At 52.3% G+C, this 21,505-nt stretch overlaps 1 protein-coding gene across 1 annotated transcript in view; it reads right to left on the minus strand.

Moving 5' to 3' along the window:
• The window catches only part of TOMM70 (translocase of outer mitochondrial membrane 70), a 105,863-nt gene that overhangs the window by 33,823 nt on the left and 50,535 nt on the right, over nucleotides 1-21,505 (minus strand). Inside the window, exons 4-7 of the mRNA XM_075335150.1 lie at nucleotides 14,230-14,339; nucleotides 13,676-13,824; nucleotides 12,286-12,493; nucleotides 5,634-5,768 (exon numbers count right to left, since the gene is read on the minus strand). Coding sequence (XP_075191265.1) covers nucleotides 5,634-5,768; nucleotides 12,286-12,493; nucleotides 13,676-13,824; nucleotides 14,230-14,339 — 602 coding nt within the window. The remainder of the gene's footprint in view (nucleotides 1-5,633; nucleotides 5,769-12,285; nucleotides 12,494-13,675; nucleotides 13,825-14,229; nucleotides 14,340-21,505) is intronic.

Below are 21,505 nucleotides of genomic sequence, written 5' to 3' on the forward strand. Positions count from 1 at the left end.
ACCCAAAACTCTAGAGAGTCTCCAGCGCAACGTTCGGGCAGAGTTGGCATGTTTCCTAAGAGAGTGCCTTGACAAGTAGATCGTCTAAATACGGGACCACAGAGTGACCCTGAGAGTGCAGGACTGTGACTACTGCTGCCCTGACCTTGGCGAAGACCAGTTGGACTGTCGCTAGCCGGAAGGTAGAGCTACGAACAGAAGGTGTTCGTTTCCTATAACGAAGCGTAGAAACGCTAGTGCTCTGGATCAATCGGCACGTGTGGATAAGCATCCTTGATGCCTAACGATGCTAGGAAATATCCTTGGGACCTTGAGGCGATGACATGGCGGAAGGATTCCATCCGGAACCGCCTGGTGTCCACGAGCTTGCTGAGCATTTTTAGATCCAGAACGGGACGGAACGGCCCGTTGTTATAGGTACCGCAAAGAATTTGGGGTAAACCGTGACCTTGTTCCTGAAGAGGAACGGGGGACATCACTCTTTCTGCCTATAGAGTGCACCCTGTTTGCAGAAGAGCAGCGGCCCGGCCGGGAGGTGTCATTGACCTATGGCAGCTAAATATCGCCAAGGCGGGAGAGCCTGCTACCGACCGAGGCCGCAAGTCATGAGGAAGCCGCCTTGGAAGCGGGTTTTCAGACTGTCGCTTTTTTGGGCGAGACTGAGCCCGCTAAGAATCTTAGCTCCTCTAATCCTTTTGAGTCCACATTGGACGAGGAAAAATGGGACCTGCCCGAGCCTCGAAAAAGCCGAAAACCCCGACTGCCTCTTGCTCTGTTGGGGTTTGTTGTGTCCGGGCTGAGGAAAGGATGAATCCTTACCTCTGGACTGTTTAATGGTTACATCCAACGCTCACCAAACAGTCGGTCAGCAGAAAAAGGCAACTGGTTAGGCAACCTTTTTTGGAAGCAGATCTGCCTTCCATTCACTTAACGCGTAGACCAGGCTCTGCTTAAAAACACGGAGTAGCGGAGGCTACCGCCGCACGGTTCGCAGAGTCCAGGACAACCTGAATCGCGTAAGAAACAAATGCAGACATTTGAGAGGTTAAGGATGCCACCTGCGGCACAGATGTACGTGTAACCGTATCAATCTGTGTAAGGCAAGCTGAAATAGCTTGGAGTGCCCCAAGGGAGAGAATGCCGGAGCCAACGCCGACAGCCTCGTAGATGGCTTTCGACCAGAGATCCATCTGTCTGTCAGCAGCATCTTTGATTTTGCAGTTCCATCTCCCACTGCAACTATGGATCTAGCTACAAGCCTAGAGATTGGAGGATGCCGCTCGGGACATTGGGTCCAGTCCTTGACCAAGTCAGGGGACAGAGATAACATGTATCCTAAGCCGTTTGGGGAAGCGCATATCTGGATAAGCGTGGTGTTCCTGGACTGCCTCTCTGAAGGCAGAGTGGTCCAGAAAAATACGTGAAGCTGACTCCTCCACTGGAGGAGCTGTGAGAAATAACCCACATTCTATAGATGGACGCTATAAGATTATTTACTATGGCGTCACAATCAGGTGTATCCAGATTGAGAGCGGTCTCAGGATCAGAATCCTGAGCCGCTACTTCCGCCTCATTACACAGCGAGTCCTTCTGTTAGGACCCTGAGAAACCGAGGCCGCTGATAGCGAGCCCACTTAGGCTGTCTGGGACTGACGTCCTTGCAGAGCCGTGACTCTGGGATGCCTGTTAGTTATTCACACTGAGGGGGGCCATGGATCAGTGATTCAACAGTGCCCATATTGTGAGAGACATGTCCGGACTGCTAGGCTTCTAGTATCATAGCCATAGTCTCAGAAAAACTGTCAGTAAATACTGCAGACACCGTCCTCATCCCCTGGCCATTAGTGCATATAATGGGAGTCTATGTGACCTGCCGGCCGTATAGCCGTACATGCTGTACCAGCTGTATAGAAAAACATGTGGTTCTGCACTTTTGTTTTACACAGAGAATATGCTGATAACTCCTCCGCCTAATCCAGGAGGGTATATACAACGTGCGACCAAACAGTGCAATGTATATAGTACAAGCATATCTATAAGTGCACTTCTGCACTAGTGGGGTTAGCACCACAGGTGCTGCTTAACGCCTGTTACAGCGATTGTGTGACTATCAGAATGCCAGGGTCTTCCACACTTGTCTCTGTATCGTACAGAAACTGCACTAATGGCTGCCGGCGTCCTTGTAGAGAAGGAAGCCGTGGGCGTGCCTGAGAAAGTGCGGGAATCCGGATTCACAGTGCACACAGTGAGAGGGGTGGAGTATGCAAAACATACTCCAGCTCTCAGCGCTGCTCTATGCAGCGTCACGCCCCTACCCTGACTGTCAGGGCTGTGGGCGGTAACGAAGGGAGACTAGGCCCAGAAGCCGGGGACTCGAGTTAACAGCGCGGCCGCCGTAAAAGCGCGGGCCGCGCTGAAGTCCCCGGCGCACCACAAGTGCCAGCCGCGCCGCCGTTCCAGCGGCCGGCGCGACCGATTCATAAAAGTGGCCAGCGTCCCGCCCCTCTCCTGACTGGCAGGTCTGGGGGCGGGAACGAACGGAAGCAGGCCGCAAAAGCCGGGGACTCTAGTTATCAGCGCGGCCGCCGTAAAAGCGCGGGCCGCGCTGAAGTCCCCGGCGCACCACAAGTGCCAGCCGCGCCGCTGCCAGCGGCCGGCGCGACCGATTACTGGAAGCGGCCAGCGTCCCGCCCCTCTCCTGACTGGCAGGTCTGGGGGCGGGAACGAACGGAAACAGGCCGCAAAAGCCGGGGACTCTAGTTATCAGCGCGGCCGCCGTAAAAGCGCAGGCCGCGCTGAAGTCCCCGGCGCACTACAAGTGCCAGCCGCGCCGCAGTCCCAGCGGCCGGCGCGACCAGTTCCCATAAATGAGCCTGCTTCAGCGAGGCTGAATGAGGCCATGGCACAGGCGCCGCAGCGCTGATGTCCCCTGGCGCACTACAACACCCAGCATGCTGCGGTGTGAGCGCCAAATGCACGGGGACACAGAGTACCTTGAGGAAGCAGGGCCATGTCCCTGATGTACTCCGCTCCATCCAGCATCTTCTCCAGGGGCTGTAGATGGAGCACGGTCTCAGTGCCTGGAGACCGGTAAATCCCACTTCACCCAGAGCCCTGTAAAAAGGGATGGGGAAGGAATCAGCATGTGGGCTCCTGCCGCCGTACCCGCAATGGGTACCTCAACCTTACAAACACCTCCGACACAGTGGGGTGAGAAGGGAGCATGCTGGGGACACTATATGTGTCCTCTTTTCTTCCATCCGACATAGTCAGCAGCTGCTGCTGACTAAAAAGTGGAGCTATGCGTGGATGTGTTGCCTCCTTCGCACAAAGCACAAAACTGGTGAGCCAGTGATCCCACTGGGGGTGTATAGCCAGAAGGGGAGGGGCCTTACACTTTTAAGTGTAATACTTTGTGTGGCCTCCAGAGGCAATAGCTATACACCCAATTGTCTGGGTCTCCCAATGGAGCGACAAAGAAATTAAAATAATAAAAAAAAAAAAAAATATTCAACATTCTTTTTTTTAAAATAAAAGTATTCTGAAGGCCACAATAATATTAACTCATGTGAGGTTAATCCCCGCCCCCTGCCGTGGGCAGGCGGCGGCGATCCGCGCACATATCAGCTGTTTTCAACAGCTGATATGTGTGTGCCTGCATGTGTGTCGCGCTTCCCCCCGCGACCATTAACCCCTTACATCTCGCTGCCAAAATCTGGCAGAGAGATGTATATATATGCGCGCCGCCATGACAGTGACTTACCTCGCCCCCATCGAAAGTCACGTGACATGATCATGTGACTTTCGGTGGTTGCCATGGTAGCAAAGGGTCATGTGATGACGCCTGTAGCTAACATGAGTCACTTCCTCTCAATGCCGGAATACAGCCGGCATTGAAAGTAAAGCACTAAATCTGCAGTTCTTAGCTCTGTAGCTGTGATCTGCAGATAGTGCAGAGCGATCGGATTGCTGATCACTATAGCCCCCTAGGGGGACTAGTAAAATAAAAAAAAAGTTTTAAAAAATTAAAAAAAAAATTAAAAAAACCCTAAAAGTTCAAATCACCCCCCCTTTCACTCCATTGAAAATTAAAGGGTTAAAAAAATAAAAAATATACACATATTGGGTATAGCCGCCTTCAGAAATGCACGATCTATCAAAATATAAAATCAATTAATCTGATCAGTAAATGGCGTAGCGGCAAAAAAATTCCAAACGTTAAAATTACGTTTTTTGGTTGCCGCAAATTTAGCACAAAATGCAATAACAGGCGATCAAAACGTAGCATCTGCGCAAAAATGGTATAGTTAAAAACGCCAGCCTCAGATCCTGAAAAATGAGAACGCTACGGATTTTTGGAAAATGGCGCAAAACGTGCGCCACTTTTTTTGGACAAGGTTGTGAATTTTTTTTTAACCCCATAAATACAAGTAAACCTATTCATGTTTGGGGTCTACAAACTCGCACTGACCTCAGGCATCACAATGACACATCAGTTTTACCATATAGTGAACAATGAATAAAATATCCCAAAAACTATTGTGCGATAACACTTTTTTTGCAATTTTTCCGCACTTGGAATTTGTTTGCCATTTTCCAGTATACTATATGGTAAAACTTATGGTTTCATTTAAAAGTACAACTCGTCCCGCAAAAAACAAGCCCTAATATGGCAAGATTGACGGAAAAATAAAAAAGTTACGGCTCTCTGAAGAAAGAGAGGAAAAAAACAAAACGGAAAAACACAAAATGCCCGGGGGCTGAAGGGGTTAAAGGGAATCTGTCAGCAGGATTTTGCCAAGTATGATGCAGGGACAGCGACCCTGACTCCAGAGATGTATCACTTAGTTTACTGGGTACAGCAGTTGTGATAGAATCACTATTTTCTCTGCTGCAGATGTAGCAGAGCTCTGAATATTGAGCCCTGTATAACCTCGCCCACACCACTGTGACAGCTTTCTGTGTACATTGTAAACGGACAGAAAAGCCAGTTAGTGCTGGGGGCAGGGTTGGACCAGGAGGCACGAGACACCGTCCTCTAGTGATAATCTGCTGCTGAGAAAACACTGATTTTAATGAAACCACAAAACACAGCCCAGTGAGTGACACATCATTGTAATCAGAATCTCTGCCTATACATTATGGTGCTCTCAGATTACATAGCAAAAACCTGTTGACAAATTCTCTTTAATGATGATAAAATATTCAGCGATGGCTATTTAAATTCCTTAAGAGATCCATTGAGCAAAGGGGTATTCTGGTAAGAAGAGTTCATCACCGATTTGCAGGATTGGTGACAACTACTAGACTGGTGGTCTGACCACTGACCGGCATAAAAGGGGACTTCTCCTTTAATAGAGTGGTGGTCAACCACATGTACCGCTCCTCCATTCACTGTCTATTGGACAGCCTGAAGAAAGCCAAGTGCTGTACTTCGCTAAATCTCGCAGTTGTATGGAGAATGAATGGTGCCATAGGCCACAAGACTGTCCGCCCGCTGCGTTCAAACAAGAGGCCGAAGTCACCTGTTGTGGAGGGGCACCCCGACGATTAAGTAGTATCATCTAACCCATAAATAGGCGATGAACTATTCTGGAAAGAACTAGTTAACTTCATAAAACAGGGCCACTCACCTGCCCTCTGTGGTGGTAAACATCTGCGTTTTGGGGGTCTATGTCTGCAGCCATGTTGAAATCTTGAGTAGACCACATCGGCAGTTGTTGCTGCATATACATACTGCCGCGTTTGATTAGGGCATTTGCGCGTAACTAGGAAAGAATAAAGAAAATACATGTTCATGTAAGAGTACAAGCCAAATATATGTTGTATGAGACTTAAATGGGTTTAACACTGACAACCCTCCCTCTGAATTCCTATGTTCCCTCTTCTCCCCAGTAAAATAATAAGATGTATACTTACCTCTGGTGCTGATGCCGTTTCAGTATTGTCACCACTGGCTCTCCTGGGGATCACGTGACATGGGCTAATCACTGCTGGCTTCACTCTCCCATCCTTCAGACAAATCAAGACATCCAGAGGAAGTGAGAGCAGCTGCTGTTCTTGAACTTATGATTAAGGACTCTTTTGCTTTTAAAATGTTAAGTCCGAAACGCGTAAAGTTTTCCCTGTGATGCAACATTTGTACAATGCGTTCTACGACTAATTTTTAAACTTTTTCAATAAAGGATCAAAATATTTTTTTATGGAATTGGTGCTGGGTTCATACTACGTTCCTTCCTCTTTCTGCTTACCGGTGTGGACTAGCTGGCGAACCACGAGCACCCAGGAGAATCATATGGTGTTGGGTGACAGGTGAGCTGAAAAAAACTCCTTCCGTATCCCTAGGAGAGCCAGCATTGAGACCGCTGAAATGGCGGCGGCACAGGAAGTGACCCTAGGGATTGAGTAATGGAGAACCCCTTTAACATTATGGTTACGCAAACTTTTAGGCTCTCTGTAGGAACTAGAAAATGGCCTTCAAATGTGATCTAAAAAGAAGGGAATTTTGTTTACTTACCGTAAATTCCTTTTCTTCTAGCTCCTATTGGGAGACCCAGACAATTGGGTGTATAGCTTCTGCCTCCGGAGGCCACACAAAGTATTACACTTTAAAAAGTGTAACCCCTCCCCTCTGCCTATACACCCTCCCGTGCATCACGGGCTCCTCAGTTTTGGTGCAAAAGCAGGAAGGAGGAAACTTATAAATTGGTCTAAGGTAAATTCAATCCGAAGGATGTTCGGAGAACTGAAAACCATGAACCAAAAGAACAATTCAACATGAACAACATGTGTACACAAAAGAACAAACAGCCCGAAGGGAACAGGGGCGGGTGCTGGGTCTCCCAATAGGAGCTAGAAGAAAAGGAATTTACGGTAAGTAAACAAAATTCCCTTCTTCTTTGTCGCTCCATTGGGAGACCCAGACAATTGGGACGTCCAAAAGCAGTCCCTGGGTGGGTAAAAGAATACCTCGATAAAAAGAGCCGAAAACGACCCCCTCTTACAGGTGGGCAACCGCCGCCTGAAGGACTCGCCTACCTAGACTGGCGTCTGCCGAAGCATAGGTATGCACCTGATAGTGTTTCGTGAAAGTGTGCAGACTAGACCAGGTAGCTGCCTGACACACCTGCTGAGCCGTAGCCCGGTGCCGCAATGCCCAGGACGCACCCACGGCTCTGGTAGAATGGGCTTTCAGCCCCAAAGGAAGCGGAAGCCCAGAAGAACGGTAGGCTTCAAGAATCGGTTCCTTGATCCACCGAGCCAAGGTTGACTTGGAAGCCTGCGAACCCTTACGCTGGCCAGCGACAAGGACAAAGAGGGCCTCTGAACGGCGCAGGGGCGCCGTGCGAGACACGTAGAGCCGGAGTGCTCTCACCAGATCTAATGAGTGCAAATCCTTTTCACATTGGTGAATTGGATGAGGGCAAAATGAAGGTAAGGAGATATCCAGATTGAGATGAAAAGGGGATACCACCTTAGGGAGAAATTCCGGGACCGGACGCAGAACCACCTTATCCTGGTGAAAAACCAGGAAGGGGGCTTTGCATGACAGCGCTGCCAGCTCAGACACTCTACGGAGCGATGTAACGGCCACTAGAAATGCCACCTTCTGCGAAAGACGTGATAAAGAGACATCCCGCAGCGGCTCGAAAGGTGGTTTCTGAAGAGCCGTTAGCACCCTGTTAAGGTCCCAGGGTTCCAGCGGACGCTTGTAAGGTGGGACTATGTGGCAAACCCCCTGCAGGAACGTGCGGACCTGCGGAAGCCTGGCTAGACGCTTTTGAAAAAATACGGATAGCGCCGATACTTGTCCCTTGAGAGAGTTGGGAAGGAGCCACCACTGAAGTGACGTCTTGGTTGCAAGGGAAAGAGAGACGTTCCTGTCGAGGGAAGTCGACCTCCTGTCCCATTTGCGGAGAATGTCCCATTGGAGTGGCTGCAGATGGAATTGCGCGAAGGGCACTGCCTCCATCTTCCCCAGGAAGTGCATGAGGCGCCTCAAGGGGTGTGACTGACCCCGAAGAAGAGATTGCACCCCTGCCTGCAGCGAAAGCTGTTTGTCCAGCGGTAGCTTGACTACCGCTGACTGTGTATGAAACTCCATCCCGAGGTAAGTCAGTGATTGGGTCGGTGTCAACTTGGATTTTGGGAAGTTGATGATCCACCCGAACTGCTGGAGAGTCGCCAGAGCGACGGAAAGGCTGTTTTGACACGCCATCTGAGAGGGTGCCCTGACCAGAAGATCGTCTAAGTAGGGAATCACCGAGTGGCCCTGAGAGTGTAGGACCGCCACAACAGATGCCATGACCTTGGTGAACACCCGTGGGGCTGTCGCCAGGCCGAAAGGCAATGCCACGAACTGAAGGTGTTCGTCCCCGATGGCGAAACGCAAAAAGCGTTGATGTTCGGGTGCGATCGGCACATGGAGATAAGCATCCTTGATGTCGATCGATGCTAGGAAGTCTCCTTGTGACATCGAAGCGATGACCGAGCGGAGATTCCATCCGAAACCGTCTGGTGCTCACATGTCTGTTGAGCAGTTTGAGGTCCAGAACGGGACGGAACGAGCCGTCCTTCTTTGGCACCACAAACAAGTTGGAGTAAAAGCCGCGACCATGTTCCTGGGGGGGAACAGGGATCACAACTCCTTCTGTCTTCAGAGCGTTCACCGCCTGAAAAAGTGCATCGGCTCGCTCGGGGGGCGGAGAGGTTCTGAAGAAACGACGAGAGCTGAACTCTATCCTGTAACCGTGAGACAGAATGTCTCTCACCCATCGGTCTTGAACATGTGGCCACCAGGCGTCGCAAAAGCGGGAGAGCCTGCCACCGACCGAGGATGCGGTTCGGGGATGCCGAGAGTCATGAGGAGGCCGCCTTGGAAGCAGTGCCTCCTGCGGCCTTTTGGGGGCGTGACTTGGACCGCCACGCATAGGAGTTCCTCTGGCCTTTCTCCGGCCTACTGGACGAAGAGGATTGGGGCTTGGCGGAGGGACGAAAGGACCGAAACCTCGATTGTATTTTCCGTTGCTGAGGTCTCTTCGGTTTGGACTGGGGTAAGGAGGAGTCCTTTCCCTTGGATTCCTTAATAATCTCATCCAATCGCTCGCCAAACAAGCGGTCGCCAGAAAACGGCAAACCGGTTAAGAACCTCTTGGAAGCCGAGTGTCTTCCATTCGCGCAGCCACATGGCCCTGCGGACTGCCACAGAGTTAGCGGATGCCACCGCTGTACGGCTAGCAGAGTCTAGAACTGCGTTCATGGCGTAGGAAGAAAAAGCTGACGCCTGAGAAGTCAAAGACGCAACCTGCGGAGCAGAATTTCGTGTGACCGCATTAATCTCAGCCAGACAAGCTGAGATAACTTGGAGTGCCCACACGGCTGAAAAAGCCGGGGCAAAAGACGCGCCCGTGGCTTCATAGATGGATTTCACCAGGAGCTCTATCTGCCTGTCAGTGGCATCCTTTAGCGATGAGCCATCTGCAACCGATACCACAGATCTAGCTGCCAATCTAGAGACTGGGGGATCCACCTTGGGACATTGAGCCCAACCCTTAACAACGTCAGAGGGGAAGGGGTAACGTGTGTCAGTAAGGCGCTTAGTAAAGCGCTTGTCCGGAACCGCTCTGGGCTTCTGGACAGCATCTCTGAAGTTAGAGTGATCGAAAAACGCACTCCGTGTACGTTTAGGGAACCGAAACTGGTGTTTCTCCTGCTGAGAAGTCGACTCCTCTACAGGTGGCGGCGGGGGAGATATATCTAACACCTGGTTGATGGACGAGATAAGGTCATTTACTATGGCGTCCCCTTCAGGTGTATCAAGATTGAGAGCAACGTCAGGGTCAGAGCCCTGAGCTGCGACGTCCGCCTCGTCCTCCAGAGAGTCCTCAAGCTGGGAACCCGAGCAGCGTGAAGAAGTCGGGGAAGATTCCCAGCGGGCCCGCTTAGCCGGTCTGGGACTGTGGTCCGGGCCGGTGTCCTCCACGTGAGACCTAGGGCCCCCCCTGGGAACGTGCTGCGGCGCGGACAGAGAGGGGCCTGGAGGCGAAGATCCAACAGGGCCCGGGGCCTGTGGAAGGACCGGTCTGGACTGCAAAGCTTCAAGCAGCTTGGCAGACCATTTGTCCTTAGACTGAGCCATGGATTGTGAGAGTGACTCAGAGAGTTTTTCAGCAAAAACTGCAAACTCTGTCCCTGCCGCTTGGACAGGGGGAGCAAGGGGTTCTACCTGAGCCGAGGGGCCCACTAGTGACCGAGGCTCCGGCTGAGCAAGCAAAACAGGGGTTGAGCATTGCTCACAGTGAGGGTAGGTGGAACCCGCAGGTAACTTAGCTGCACAAGAGGTACAGGTCGCAAAATAACCCTGTGCCTTGGCACCCTTGCTCCTTGTGAACGACATGCTGTTGTCTCCTAGGAGAGTGATCACTGAGGGTATATGGGAAAGGGTATACAGCCCGACCGAACAGAAATATATATATCTATATAGTAACTATTCCGGCACCCTAAGGGGACCAGCACCGGGTGACCGGTGTGGCTTACCGACCGCTAAAAAGCGGAGTGTGTGTCCTCCAGATTCCCTGCCTTAGGTCTCCCAGCGTTGCAGAGCTCTTTCCTGGAAATCCTCCACAGGCAGAATGCCAAAAAAAAAGGGCTGCCGGAGCTCTCTGGGGAGGAGTGGGGCCGTGGGCAGCGCTAGAAAAGTGCGGGAATCTGGAGTCCCCACAGTGATCAGTGAGGGGGAGGAAACATACAGGATGCTCCGGCCCTCACAACCGACGTCAGGTCGGCAGTCCCGCCCTTACCCCTGATTGACAGGCCCGGGGGCGGGAGTTTTGCTACTAGGCCGCAATTGAAGCCGGGGACTAAATTTAAGACCGCGGCCGACAAACAGGCGCGGTCGGCGCGGAAGTCCGCCGGCCGTCACAAATAAGCAGCTGCTGCAGCGTCCGGGATGAAGGCGCTCCATGCACATCCCCCATGGGGGTACAGAGTACCTTAGTGATGCAGGGCCCGGTCCCTGAGGATAAATAAACTCCTGTCCGACAGATTCCCACAGGGGCTGCGGAGGGAGCACGGTCCCAGTGAATGGATGACCGCTCAGGATCCCACTTCTCCCAGAGCCGCTAAGGGATGGTGAAGGAGACGGCATGAGGCTCCAGCCTTTGTACCCACAATGGGTACCTCAACCTTAACAGCACCGCCGACATAGTGGGGTGAGAAGGGAACATGCCGGGGGCCCCATGGGGGCCCACTTTTCTTCCAACCGACATAACTAAAATGAGAATGCATGAGTGGATGTGTGCCTCCTTCCACACAAAGCATAAAACTGAGGAGCCCGTGATGCACGGGAGGGTGTATAGGCAGAGGGGAGGGGTTACACTTTTTAAAGTGTAATACTTTGTGTGGCCTCCGGAGGCAGAAGCTATACACCCAATTGTCTGGGTCTCCCAATGGAGCGACAAAGAAAATAATTCTACTTAAACTACAAAGTAAAGGCCGCTTTACACGCTACATCGCTCAAGCGATCTCGTTGGGGGTCACGGAATTTGTGACGCACATCCGGCCGCGTTAGTGATGTTGTTGCGTGTGACACTTATGAGCGATTTTGCATCGTTGCAAAAACGTGCAAAACCGCTAATCGGTGACATGCCCCCCTATCCACAATTATCGTTGCTGCTGCATGTACGATGTAGTTCATCGCTCCTGCGGCAGCACACATCGCTATGTGTGACACCGCAGGAACGAGGAACCTCACCTTACCTGCGGCCGCTGGCAATGCGGAAGGAAAAAGGTGGGCGGGATGTTTTGTCCCGCTCATCTCCGCCCCTCCGCTTCTATTGGGCGCCCGGCTTAGTGACGTCGCTGTGCCGCCGAACAAACTGCCCCCTTAGAAAGGAGGCGGTTCGCCGGTCATAGCGACGTCGCTAGGCAGCTAAGTAGTGTGACGGGTCTGGGCGATGTTGTGCTCCACAGGCAGTGATTTGCCCATGTCGCACAACCGATGGGGGCGGGTACGCACGCTATCGATATCGGTAACGATATTGCAGCGTGTAAAGTGGCCTTTAGTCAGACCTGTAATACATAACAATCACGTGACCCTGCCAGCTGTTGATCAGCAGGCTGGGAACACTGTAGCAGCTCTACCACCTGATGGGCCGCATTAGGAAATTGATCTACTTTTCTTTCCAGAGGATTTAATAAATCTTTCCCAATGACTTACACGGACACTAATACAGTTTTGACCCAAAATGTTTGTAAATTGTAACATCAATTGAGTTCATTAGTTACCTTAACATTGGCATCTTCCATGCTAATGACCTGATCCAAGTCTGGCTTGGCAGCAGCAGAGTTCCCGATGAGCAGGTAGAAGGTGGCTCTCAGCAGTAACGCTTCCGCCGTGTACTTGCCTTTGGCCTCCACTTCCCTTGTGCATTCACTGATTATTTTGTCGTAGTTCTCCTCTTCCATATATTGTTTTGCTTTTAAATAACCGGATCTGAACAGATTAGTAAATATAAGGTAAAAGGTGGCTGTACACATTGTGCAATGTAGAGGACATGTAACAAATCTGATCTACAAGTTCTGGACCTTTTCACACATATAATTAAACATTAAAGTGAACCTGTGAGGTGCAATATTACCCCCCAACCACGTGCAGTTCTGGGTGCATATTGCTAATCCCTGCCTAACTGTCCCTGTATACACTAGCATAGATAAATGGATCTTTAGAAAAAGTATTTCTAAAGATCTTTTATGATATGGTAATGAGCGCAGGGACGAGTCGCAAGGGCGTTATTTCCCCCAACTAATCCACCCTCTTAACATGTTAGCACGCCCACAAGGGAGTGCTATCATGCTATTCAATGGCTAGCGTCATCGGCAGTGACTCGCGTACCTGTCCATTGTCACCGCCTCAGACACAGACTTTAGGCTCAGTGCACATGATCAGAGGAACCCGCACTTCCGATCATGCGCACCAGACCTCTGAAACCGGGACACGTACACCCGGCTTCATAGCGCGCATGACTGGAAGTGCCGGGCATTCTGATCATGCGCACTGACCGTATGCCCGGCGTTCTGAGGCAGAGACAACGGACACAGGTACACATGCAATGAGGAGCATGTTAGAAACTTTGAGAGCTGCTGATACACATTAGGTGAATGTCAGCAGGGTTACTAACAATCTAAGGGTATGTGCACATAATGCCAGTTACAAGTAAATTATACATGGAATACACATCATGAATGCTTCAACAACACCGCAAAAAAAAAATGACCCGAGAGCTGAAGCAGCTAAAAGAACAAAGGACCTGTCCATACTTTGGTCGGAAGTCGCTCGCTCTGTATTCTAGAGACTATAGACTAAAAGATATTGGTTTGTACAGCCTCTGCAAGAACAACTGCAAAGCCGCTTCAAGAAAATGTGGCCGTATGCACATACCCAAAGGAAAATTTTACAAATCCGACAGCTGAGAGGTCTAGAACGTCCCCATGTCCGCTGACCTGAACTCTGCTCCATAGACAAAAATGAGTTTGAATCAACAGAGCAGAAACTGGTCGGACAACGTACAGGCATGTGGGATTTCAGCACCCCTATGGAACATTTATGGCTTCAGCCGACTTATCTTGTGTGTGGGCAGATTTTGGGAACTAGAGACTCTAGCAGTGAGGGACTTACTTCTCCTTGACCACAGCCGCTTCTCCCTCTTTATCCTTATCTTCATCTGACTTCTCTTCTTTGTGCAGGGGCTGGGAGATGATATCGTCCGTGAAAGAGCTAAAATAGGATTTGATGAACTGTGGTGAAGGCATCAGCGGCTCCCTGTTCTAGAACAGAAAAAAAAATACATTAGGTAAGTAACTGTTCATTTATAAGGGCACATTCCTGGCCACAACAAGCGTCGATGGACTATGCACTCGTTGATCAATGCTCATGTTATAGGCTTGTTCCCATGAGCAGCAGATTCCATTAATGCAGAGCAACGTGCTGCCGACAATCATATTTATATCCTGACTATAAATTCTCTCTCCTTCATTAGGTCAAAATCACACGTGGTTTGACCTGATAAAGGAGAAAACTCTCCGAAACGCATTGTTAATTAAAATCCCCATTAATGTTTCCTGAAGTTTCCTTCAAATCATTGCAGCGCGGCATTTACCCATCCAAAACAAATTTGTAACATTGGAATACCCCTTTAAGACATTCTCGTGTCACCCGTTCTCCAGCTATACCTTGTATTTGTCTTTGGCTTTTTCTTTCCCAAGCAGCTTAAGTACTTTATCTGCGAGCAGCATGCTGTTCTGGTTCTGGAATCCTTCCAAGATGCAAACGGCAGTGACATCTATAGACACAAGATACAACAGGGTGAGACCGCATGGAGCCCGAGTAGATTCACTTTCATTTTCTATTCTCATGTAACCCAGTGTTTGACAGACGACTGATTTTCTGACAGATGCAAAGAAAAAAATCAGTAATCGGTGTACAGAGAAAGGAAGAAAAACAAAACCAAAAAACAAATCCATCTCCTTCACATTAATGCAGCTCTCACGTTTCTCCTGGGAAGAATCAGACCATTATGCCACAGATTATTTGGGAAAGGGGCTTCTTCAAAGAGCAGCTCTGCATCAGCTCGTAATGTTGACCACAATATATATATTCAGCACTGGCCGGCTCTGCCCGGGGCTTCATGCAGATGATGATTGCCGTTTTTGCCCGAGTACACAATGCACAGAGCTTGTGTTCCTCATCCTGCGCTGTTCTGCATAAAATAACATGCTTACCTAGCCACCCTCAATATGGACAGACCTATATTTGACGGGCTGCCATGTCACTGGTGACGTATTCTTGGCGGTGCGTTCCACTGTGACGTGCTTGCCATGATTTGCCGTCTAGGAACTATGTCTCTGCATGCGGCATCGGTGTGAATTCCACTATGGAGCGCACATTGCTTCCCGCTCATTCATACGGCGGTGTGCATTCCACCGTGGAGTGCACATCACTTTCTGCCCACACATACAGCCACAGAGTGCGCATGCTGTGCTGGAGTGCATACCGCGTCATATCTTTACACGGCGGTGCGTTCCACACACCGCATCTTTCCCTATCTCCTGCTACTTGCTCCCTACATCAGCTGTTTAAAGCAACAATATATCTTTCTCTGTCGTTTCATTGGGGGACACAGGACCATGGGTTATGCTGCTGTCACTAGGAGGCTGACACTAAGTAAACAGAAAAAGTTAGCTCCTCCCCAGCAGTATAACCCCTGAGCCGGAGGCGGGCTCAATCAGTTTTTTGCTTAGTGTCGTAGGAGGCTGATGTGGGCCGTCTGGGCCCCCTTCAGCCACTTGAATTTTTGCGTTATTTTTTTCATTTTTTCTCGGCGACGCTCGTCGCTCTCATCTGTGGTAATTTTCTTTTTCTGCAGGTATCTTTTCTCTACCTCAGCTCTCGCAGCCCGTGTGGGTACCGCTCCCCTAGGTCGCAGAGGCTTGAGTTGTCGGGCCCTCTCCCCCGTCCAATTCCACGGTACCACTCCCCGGCTGGCACGCGGGGCTGAATTTTCCTGGGCACCCCTATTCACCCTGCGGTACCACCCCAAAGGGTCGCAAGGGGCATACAGCAGGGACTGGACCTCCGCAGCGCATCTGGAGTTTTTGGATGGGGCCCGCAACGCTGCTACATTTAGGGGCTTCCACCCCAATGGCGTCCAACTTCCCGCCTTCTTCAGCCTGCTTCCAGGTGCCCGCAGCCATTCCTTCGCTGAGCGGAGCACACAGGAGCATGTGCAGAGTCTCAGCCTGCACACTGGACAGCGCGCCGCGGATCAGGTAGGACCCCTACCTTCTCCCCCTCTCGGACGGCTGCAGAAATTGAGGCCCCGGTCTGGGCCTACTCGCCGGACTCCCCCGCTGCGTCCGTGGAGCTCCCTGCCGGCTCCGAGGTCGGGCGGCCCCGCATCGCTGCTGCGCCGCCGCCGCTTGCGGCCGGGTCCGCCGGCGCTGCCCCTGTACCTTTTAACAGCGCCTCCTGAGGTTGGCTCCGCCGGCGCTGCATCTGTCCGCAACGGCACCTCCGCTCGGCCACTGTCCTCGGTCCCCCAGGCCCCGTCCTCGGCGTGCCCAGGCCGCATCCCGCACGGCGCGCCGAGGATCCTCTCCGCCGCCGCCTGCGGTCGGGTCCGCCGGCGCGGCCTCTGCCCGCGACGGTCCCTCTGCTTGGGCCCCGTCCTCGGCGTGCCCAGGCCGCATCCCGCACGGCGCGCCGAGGATCCTCCCCGCCGCCGCCTGCGGCCGGGTCCGCCGGCGCAGCCTCTGTCCGCCCCGGCACCTCCAAAATTTAGCCCCCGGCTTCGGCCCTGTCCTCGGCGTCCCCAGGCCCGCCTCCCGCACGTCGCTATTGGACGCCGGCCTCTCCGTTCCCGCCCTCCGCCGTGCTCCAGGCATCACTTGGGGGGTGGGGTATATTTTTTTTCCCGCTCACAGCGTCCATTTTAAATAGAGAAAGGAAAAAAAAAAAAAAAAAAAAAAAAAAAGAGAATGGGAATTTATTCCAGACTACTAGTCTGGGTTTACTGAGGCCTCAGCATCACCTTATTTTTCCAAGGGAGAGACTGAAACACACTTTTCTTAGTGGATATTTTTTATTTTAGGTCGATTTTTATTAAAAATTTTACATACATGAGTTTTTTGCACCTTAACTCCTACAGTACTTTCGGGCACTTGTTTTGTTTCACCTTTTTTATATCGCGCTCCCAGCTCGAGTTTTTAGTTTAGTCCCCTCCGGCGGGTTAATGCCCTGTCTCAGGTCATAGATCCCCTCGCCGCCGTCCCTCGGCTTCGCGCGCATGCGCTGTGTCCCCGGCCAATACTCGGTTATACCTTCCATAGGTCTAGCGCAATCCCCTTGGGGAGGTGAGTCTCGTACCAGGGACCTTTCCTATGCTAGAAGCGGACCCGACAGGTCTCGTCTTTTGTGGCCCCCCTGTTTTCCACCTTATTCCCCAGGTCCAGACTGCTTTTTCTCCGGCAGTCTTCCGACCGCTCGGGTGATGGCCCAGGCTTTCCACCTCTGCTGGACTCCGAGCAGGACCTGGATGTTTTGGCGCATGTCTAAAGGCCTGCTGGAATTGGTGAGTCAGGCCGTAAGGCTACGGACAGCCCCCTTATCTCCATGCACGCAGGTCCCCCTTAAGTCATTTGGAGCGGACCCTGCTCAGACGACATCCAGAGCTCGCTGAGTTACCGCGTGCTCACAGTCAACTGCCATACACGACGTTTACCAGCGGTAAGTCTAGTCATCGTCTTTATTCCCTTCTACAAAAAGGGGTCTCGGTGAGAATGGGCAGGCCACACTGGAGTCGCTGAGTGATCACAGACAACAACCAGACACGGCGTTTACCTGCGGTAAGTCGTGTTATTGTCATTATCATTCCCCCAGAGGGCTCTGGAGAGAGGGGGCATGGCACCTTGCAGACAGGAAGGTGCGGGCCCCTGCGGGTTTTCAGTGGACATCCAGTTCGCCGTGTGACTGCTTGAGCACGGATATTCCTCGGACACAATTTTTACCAGCGGTAAGTCCCTTATATTGTCTTACCCCTTCTCGTAGAGGGCTCCGTGATGAAGGGGCACTCTACCCTGTACTTCACCCGCCTGGGTTCCTCCTGGCTTCTCGTCCCTATCGTGACGCTCCGCAGGGCCTCCACGGTCACTCTACGCAGAGGTCCGCGCTCCACCTATGCCGATCCAGGACTGGTTATCAGCTTCTGTGAGTACCCTCTCTTTACAAAATCTGGTGTCTCCCCGCTACACGGCCTGAGCCTCTAACATCAGGGTACCTACTCGTCGAGAGCTCTGACTCGGGATCAGGAACGCAGATTCGACATCTAGGAAGTCGCTGACTTCCTTTCCGGCTCTCGGGATCGCCCTTTCGGAGATAGGCGAGTCCAGTTTATCCCCTAGGCTACGTCAGGGTAGACTGGCTACGTAAGGGAAGGGTACATCCCTTTCCCGGCATCGGCTCTGATGCACCAGGACTCGTTCCCTCACGTTAGGTTCGTCAGGGAACCTTTATCCCTACAACAGCCATCTCCGCTTTGCGTGGCTGCGGACCGTCCCAGCTTTCTAAGAGTGCTTGCAGGGATCACGATCCCTACGCATCCCCAGGCTCTCTCTGCCCAGGAACGACCGGGAGACCCAGAGTCTCCCTTCCAGTACCCTCGCCTTGAGGTTTAGACCATCATCATCACTTTTCGCTACTAGGGTAGCTGAGCTACAGGAAGGAGTCCTCCCAGACCCGGCCCGGTCCATCACTCCTCAGGCACGGTATTCGAGCCGTTCAAGGGTTGCTACTCCTCACGCAGGAGCAGTTTCCCTCCTGGCATAGGGTCCTGCGGCTCTTTGCCTCCCGCTCCCGTTTTTTCCCTTCGGTTTTTTGCTATGCGAGTCCTCGACAGCCTGTGGCGGTGTTAGCGATGGTGCACATACCAGATTTCATCCCGGACTCTCCAACGGAACACACTGAAGAGCGGGGACAGGAAGGCTCCGTCTTCGAGGGTGACCGGCCAATTTCCTCCTAGATGACCAATCTTCCTAATCATCCCTGGGAAGATTCCCTTTCCTCCTCTGGAGCTTGTTATCAACCGTCACCAGCTCCCGTACTAGAGTATGCTACCACACCATTCCTCGGCACGGTCCCGAGGGACACCCCTAGAGTGTCGTCTCCCCTTCAGCATTCCGGACTCTGAGCCATTCGGTTAGCCCGGTTACAATTTCTTCTCTGGGTTGTATTGTCCAGTCAGGTTCCAGTCGGACCATGCCACAGCAGTGATGCGCATCATCCACCAGGAAGACGCAAAGAGCGTCATGGCAAGTGAAGAGGCCAAGAGGTTCTTGCTCTGGGACAGGCTCTTTCATTCGCTAATCTCGGCAGCACATCCCGAGCGTGGCCGATTTCCGCGGTACGATAGGTCTCGCGTAGGGAAAGGACTCCAACAGGGATATCAACAGCCAGATCTCTGGCGAAGGAAGACCTACAGTCGTGACTTTTTGGCCTTCCGATCCAACTCTCAAGTCAATGGTGCGTCGAGTACGCCACCTGCTCTGGACTAGAGGACGACGCCCAAGCCCGGTCGTGTTGCCTGTTCAGGCTCTCGTGCATCTTCCCGCTGCGTTCCATGTTCTCGAGGGTTCTCAAGAAGGACCTAGGCAGGCGATAGCTCGGGAGTGGCCCAGGCGAGCATAGCTTCGCATAACTTACTCATCTCCTCGCAGATGCCCCGTGGCTTCTTCCAGACCGCCAGATTCTTCCGTGTCGGGGCCCCTCTAGTCTACCAGGACTCAGGAGTCCCAGGTTCCATGGCCTCACCAGTGGATCCCGGGTGCTGGCTCGGTCAGGTCTGTGAACAAGATGATGGCAGACATTGAGGAGGGCATGGAATCCAGTTCCCTCGAAGATTTATTTCCACGTGGAAAGAGCTCCCCCGGTGGTGTGAGGACCGCATCTTCAGAGACTTTTCACTTTCCGTCAATCAGGGCCTTCGCTCAGAGAAACGTCCATCTGGCTCGGCGTTTTTCATCGTTCACTAGAAAAGTGGGACCATAATCCAGTGATGAGTTTGCTCAAGGTACCCCTTTTTTCCCTGCTCCCACCTGTTTTGATAGGTGGGCTCCTTGTGGCCATCTGGTTGTTATAGACGGCATCAGGGCGGACAGCCCTCTCGTAGTCTTTTCTCCCCCTTTTTCCGCTCCGCCAGCAGGATAAGGGGGGGTTCCAGCCAGAACCCTTCGTTTCTGTCCGAGACACCTCGGCTTTCCTTCCAGAAGAGGTCTTTAGGTTTCGTTTTTGTCGGTTCTAGGCTTCCCTCTCAGCCTGAAAGAGGCATAGTTCGTTCTAGGGCTGGTACGAGCCCTCAGTCTTTCGTGTCGGCAGGACACCATTTTTTTGTCGGTTACACCGGCTGTCAGTCCATCCTTCCGCCCTTTCCCAAGAAGCATAGGCCGGCGCAAAGGGCCTGAATATCACATGGATCCTTTCCTCCATATGTGAAGACTATCGCATGAAGGTCGGACTTCCGCCGCGGTCTACCGAGCAAGGGGCACCCTTGCACGATTGGGCTCCGGACGTCGATCAACCAGGTCCTCTGGTCCACCACCCGATCTAGTCGGCGTACCTTTGCTAGTTTCTAACAGGTTCTCACTCAAGCTTCGGCAGAGGCCAGTCTTGGTGCAAGGTTTGCGGGTGGCAGTGGCACACCTGTAACAACGTAGGCGCTTGTAGGTCCGGGTCAGCCCGGCAAGGGGAAGCGACTTCCTTCCTATCTCCGGTGATGGTTCTCTTCCCACCCAGGGACTGCTTTTGGACGTCCCATGGTCCTGTGTCCCCCAATGAAACGACAGAGAAAGTAGGATTTTTGTGTACTCACCGTAAAATCTCTTTCTCTTAGTCTTCATTGGGGGACACAGCACCCACCCTGCTTGTGTTTTTTCGTTATATATGACATGCCTGTTTCCCCAGTGCCCACATTCCCAGGTCACTGGTCACACGACTGTTCGTCATAGTTTTTTACCTTGTTTTTTATCCAGGATTGTTTGGCTCTCCTCCTACTGCTTGTGCACTAAACTGATTGAGCCCGCCTCCGGCTCAGGGGTTATACTGCTGGGGAGGAGCTAACTTTTTCTGTTTACTTAGTGTCAGCCTCCTAGTGACAGCAGCATAACCCATGGTCCTGTGTCCCCCAATGAAGACTAAGAGAAAGAGATTTTACGGTGAGTACACAAAAATCCTACTATATATATATAATTGCCTTATTCTGTCTGTCTGTCTGTCTTGCTCCAAAATTCTGTCCTTACCGCGACAAGCTTCTCATTGGCTGCTCGCCTCGCCTCCGCCCCCCCACACGGATTGGCCGCTCACCCAGGCTCCGCCCCCCACACGGATTGGCCTCTCGCCCCAGCCCCCTGCACGCATTGGCAACTCGGCCACGCCTCGCCCCCCTCACGCATTGCACACCTGCCCTGGTCCCGCCCCCCCAACGCATTCCCCTAACCGACACGGAGCCCCGACTCCCAGGTGAGTGCTATACCCCCGGGAGCCCACACCAGCGTACGCCGGCAACCGAGCCGACACTTACCCTCGCATTGCTGGGGTTGCCGGGGTACGCTGGTGTGCGCTCCCGTGCATGCGGGGGGCGGGGTATGCTGGTAACCATGGTACACATCGAGTAACGCCCGCCCTGGCCCCAACCCCCGCACGCATTCCCCGAACCGACACGGAGCCCCGACTCCCAGGTGAGTGCTGTACCCCCGGGAGCCCACACCAGCGTACGCCGGCAACCCAGCCGACAAATACCCTCGCATTGCTGGGGTTGCCGGCGTACGCTGGTGTGGGCTCCCGTGCGCACACACCCGATCGCATACACGCACACACACGATCGCACGGGATCATACATTAACTACACAATAAATTCTAGAATACCCGATGCGTTAGAATTGGGCCACCTTCTAGTAAATT

The sequence above is a fragment of the Anomaloglossus baeobatrachus genome, chromosome 2 (assembly GCF_048569485.1).
Source record: "Anomaloglossus baeobatrachus isolate aAnoBae1 chromosome 2, aAnoBae1.hap1, whole genome shotgun sequence".
NCBI lineage: Eukaryota > Metazoa > Chordata > Amphibia > Anura > Aromobatidae > Anomaloglossus > Anomaloglossus baeobatrachus.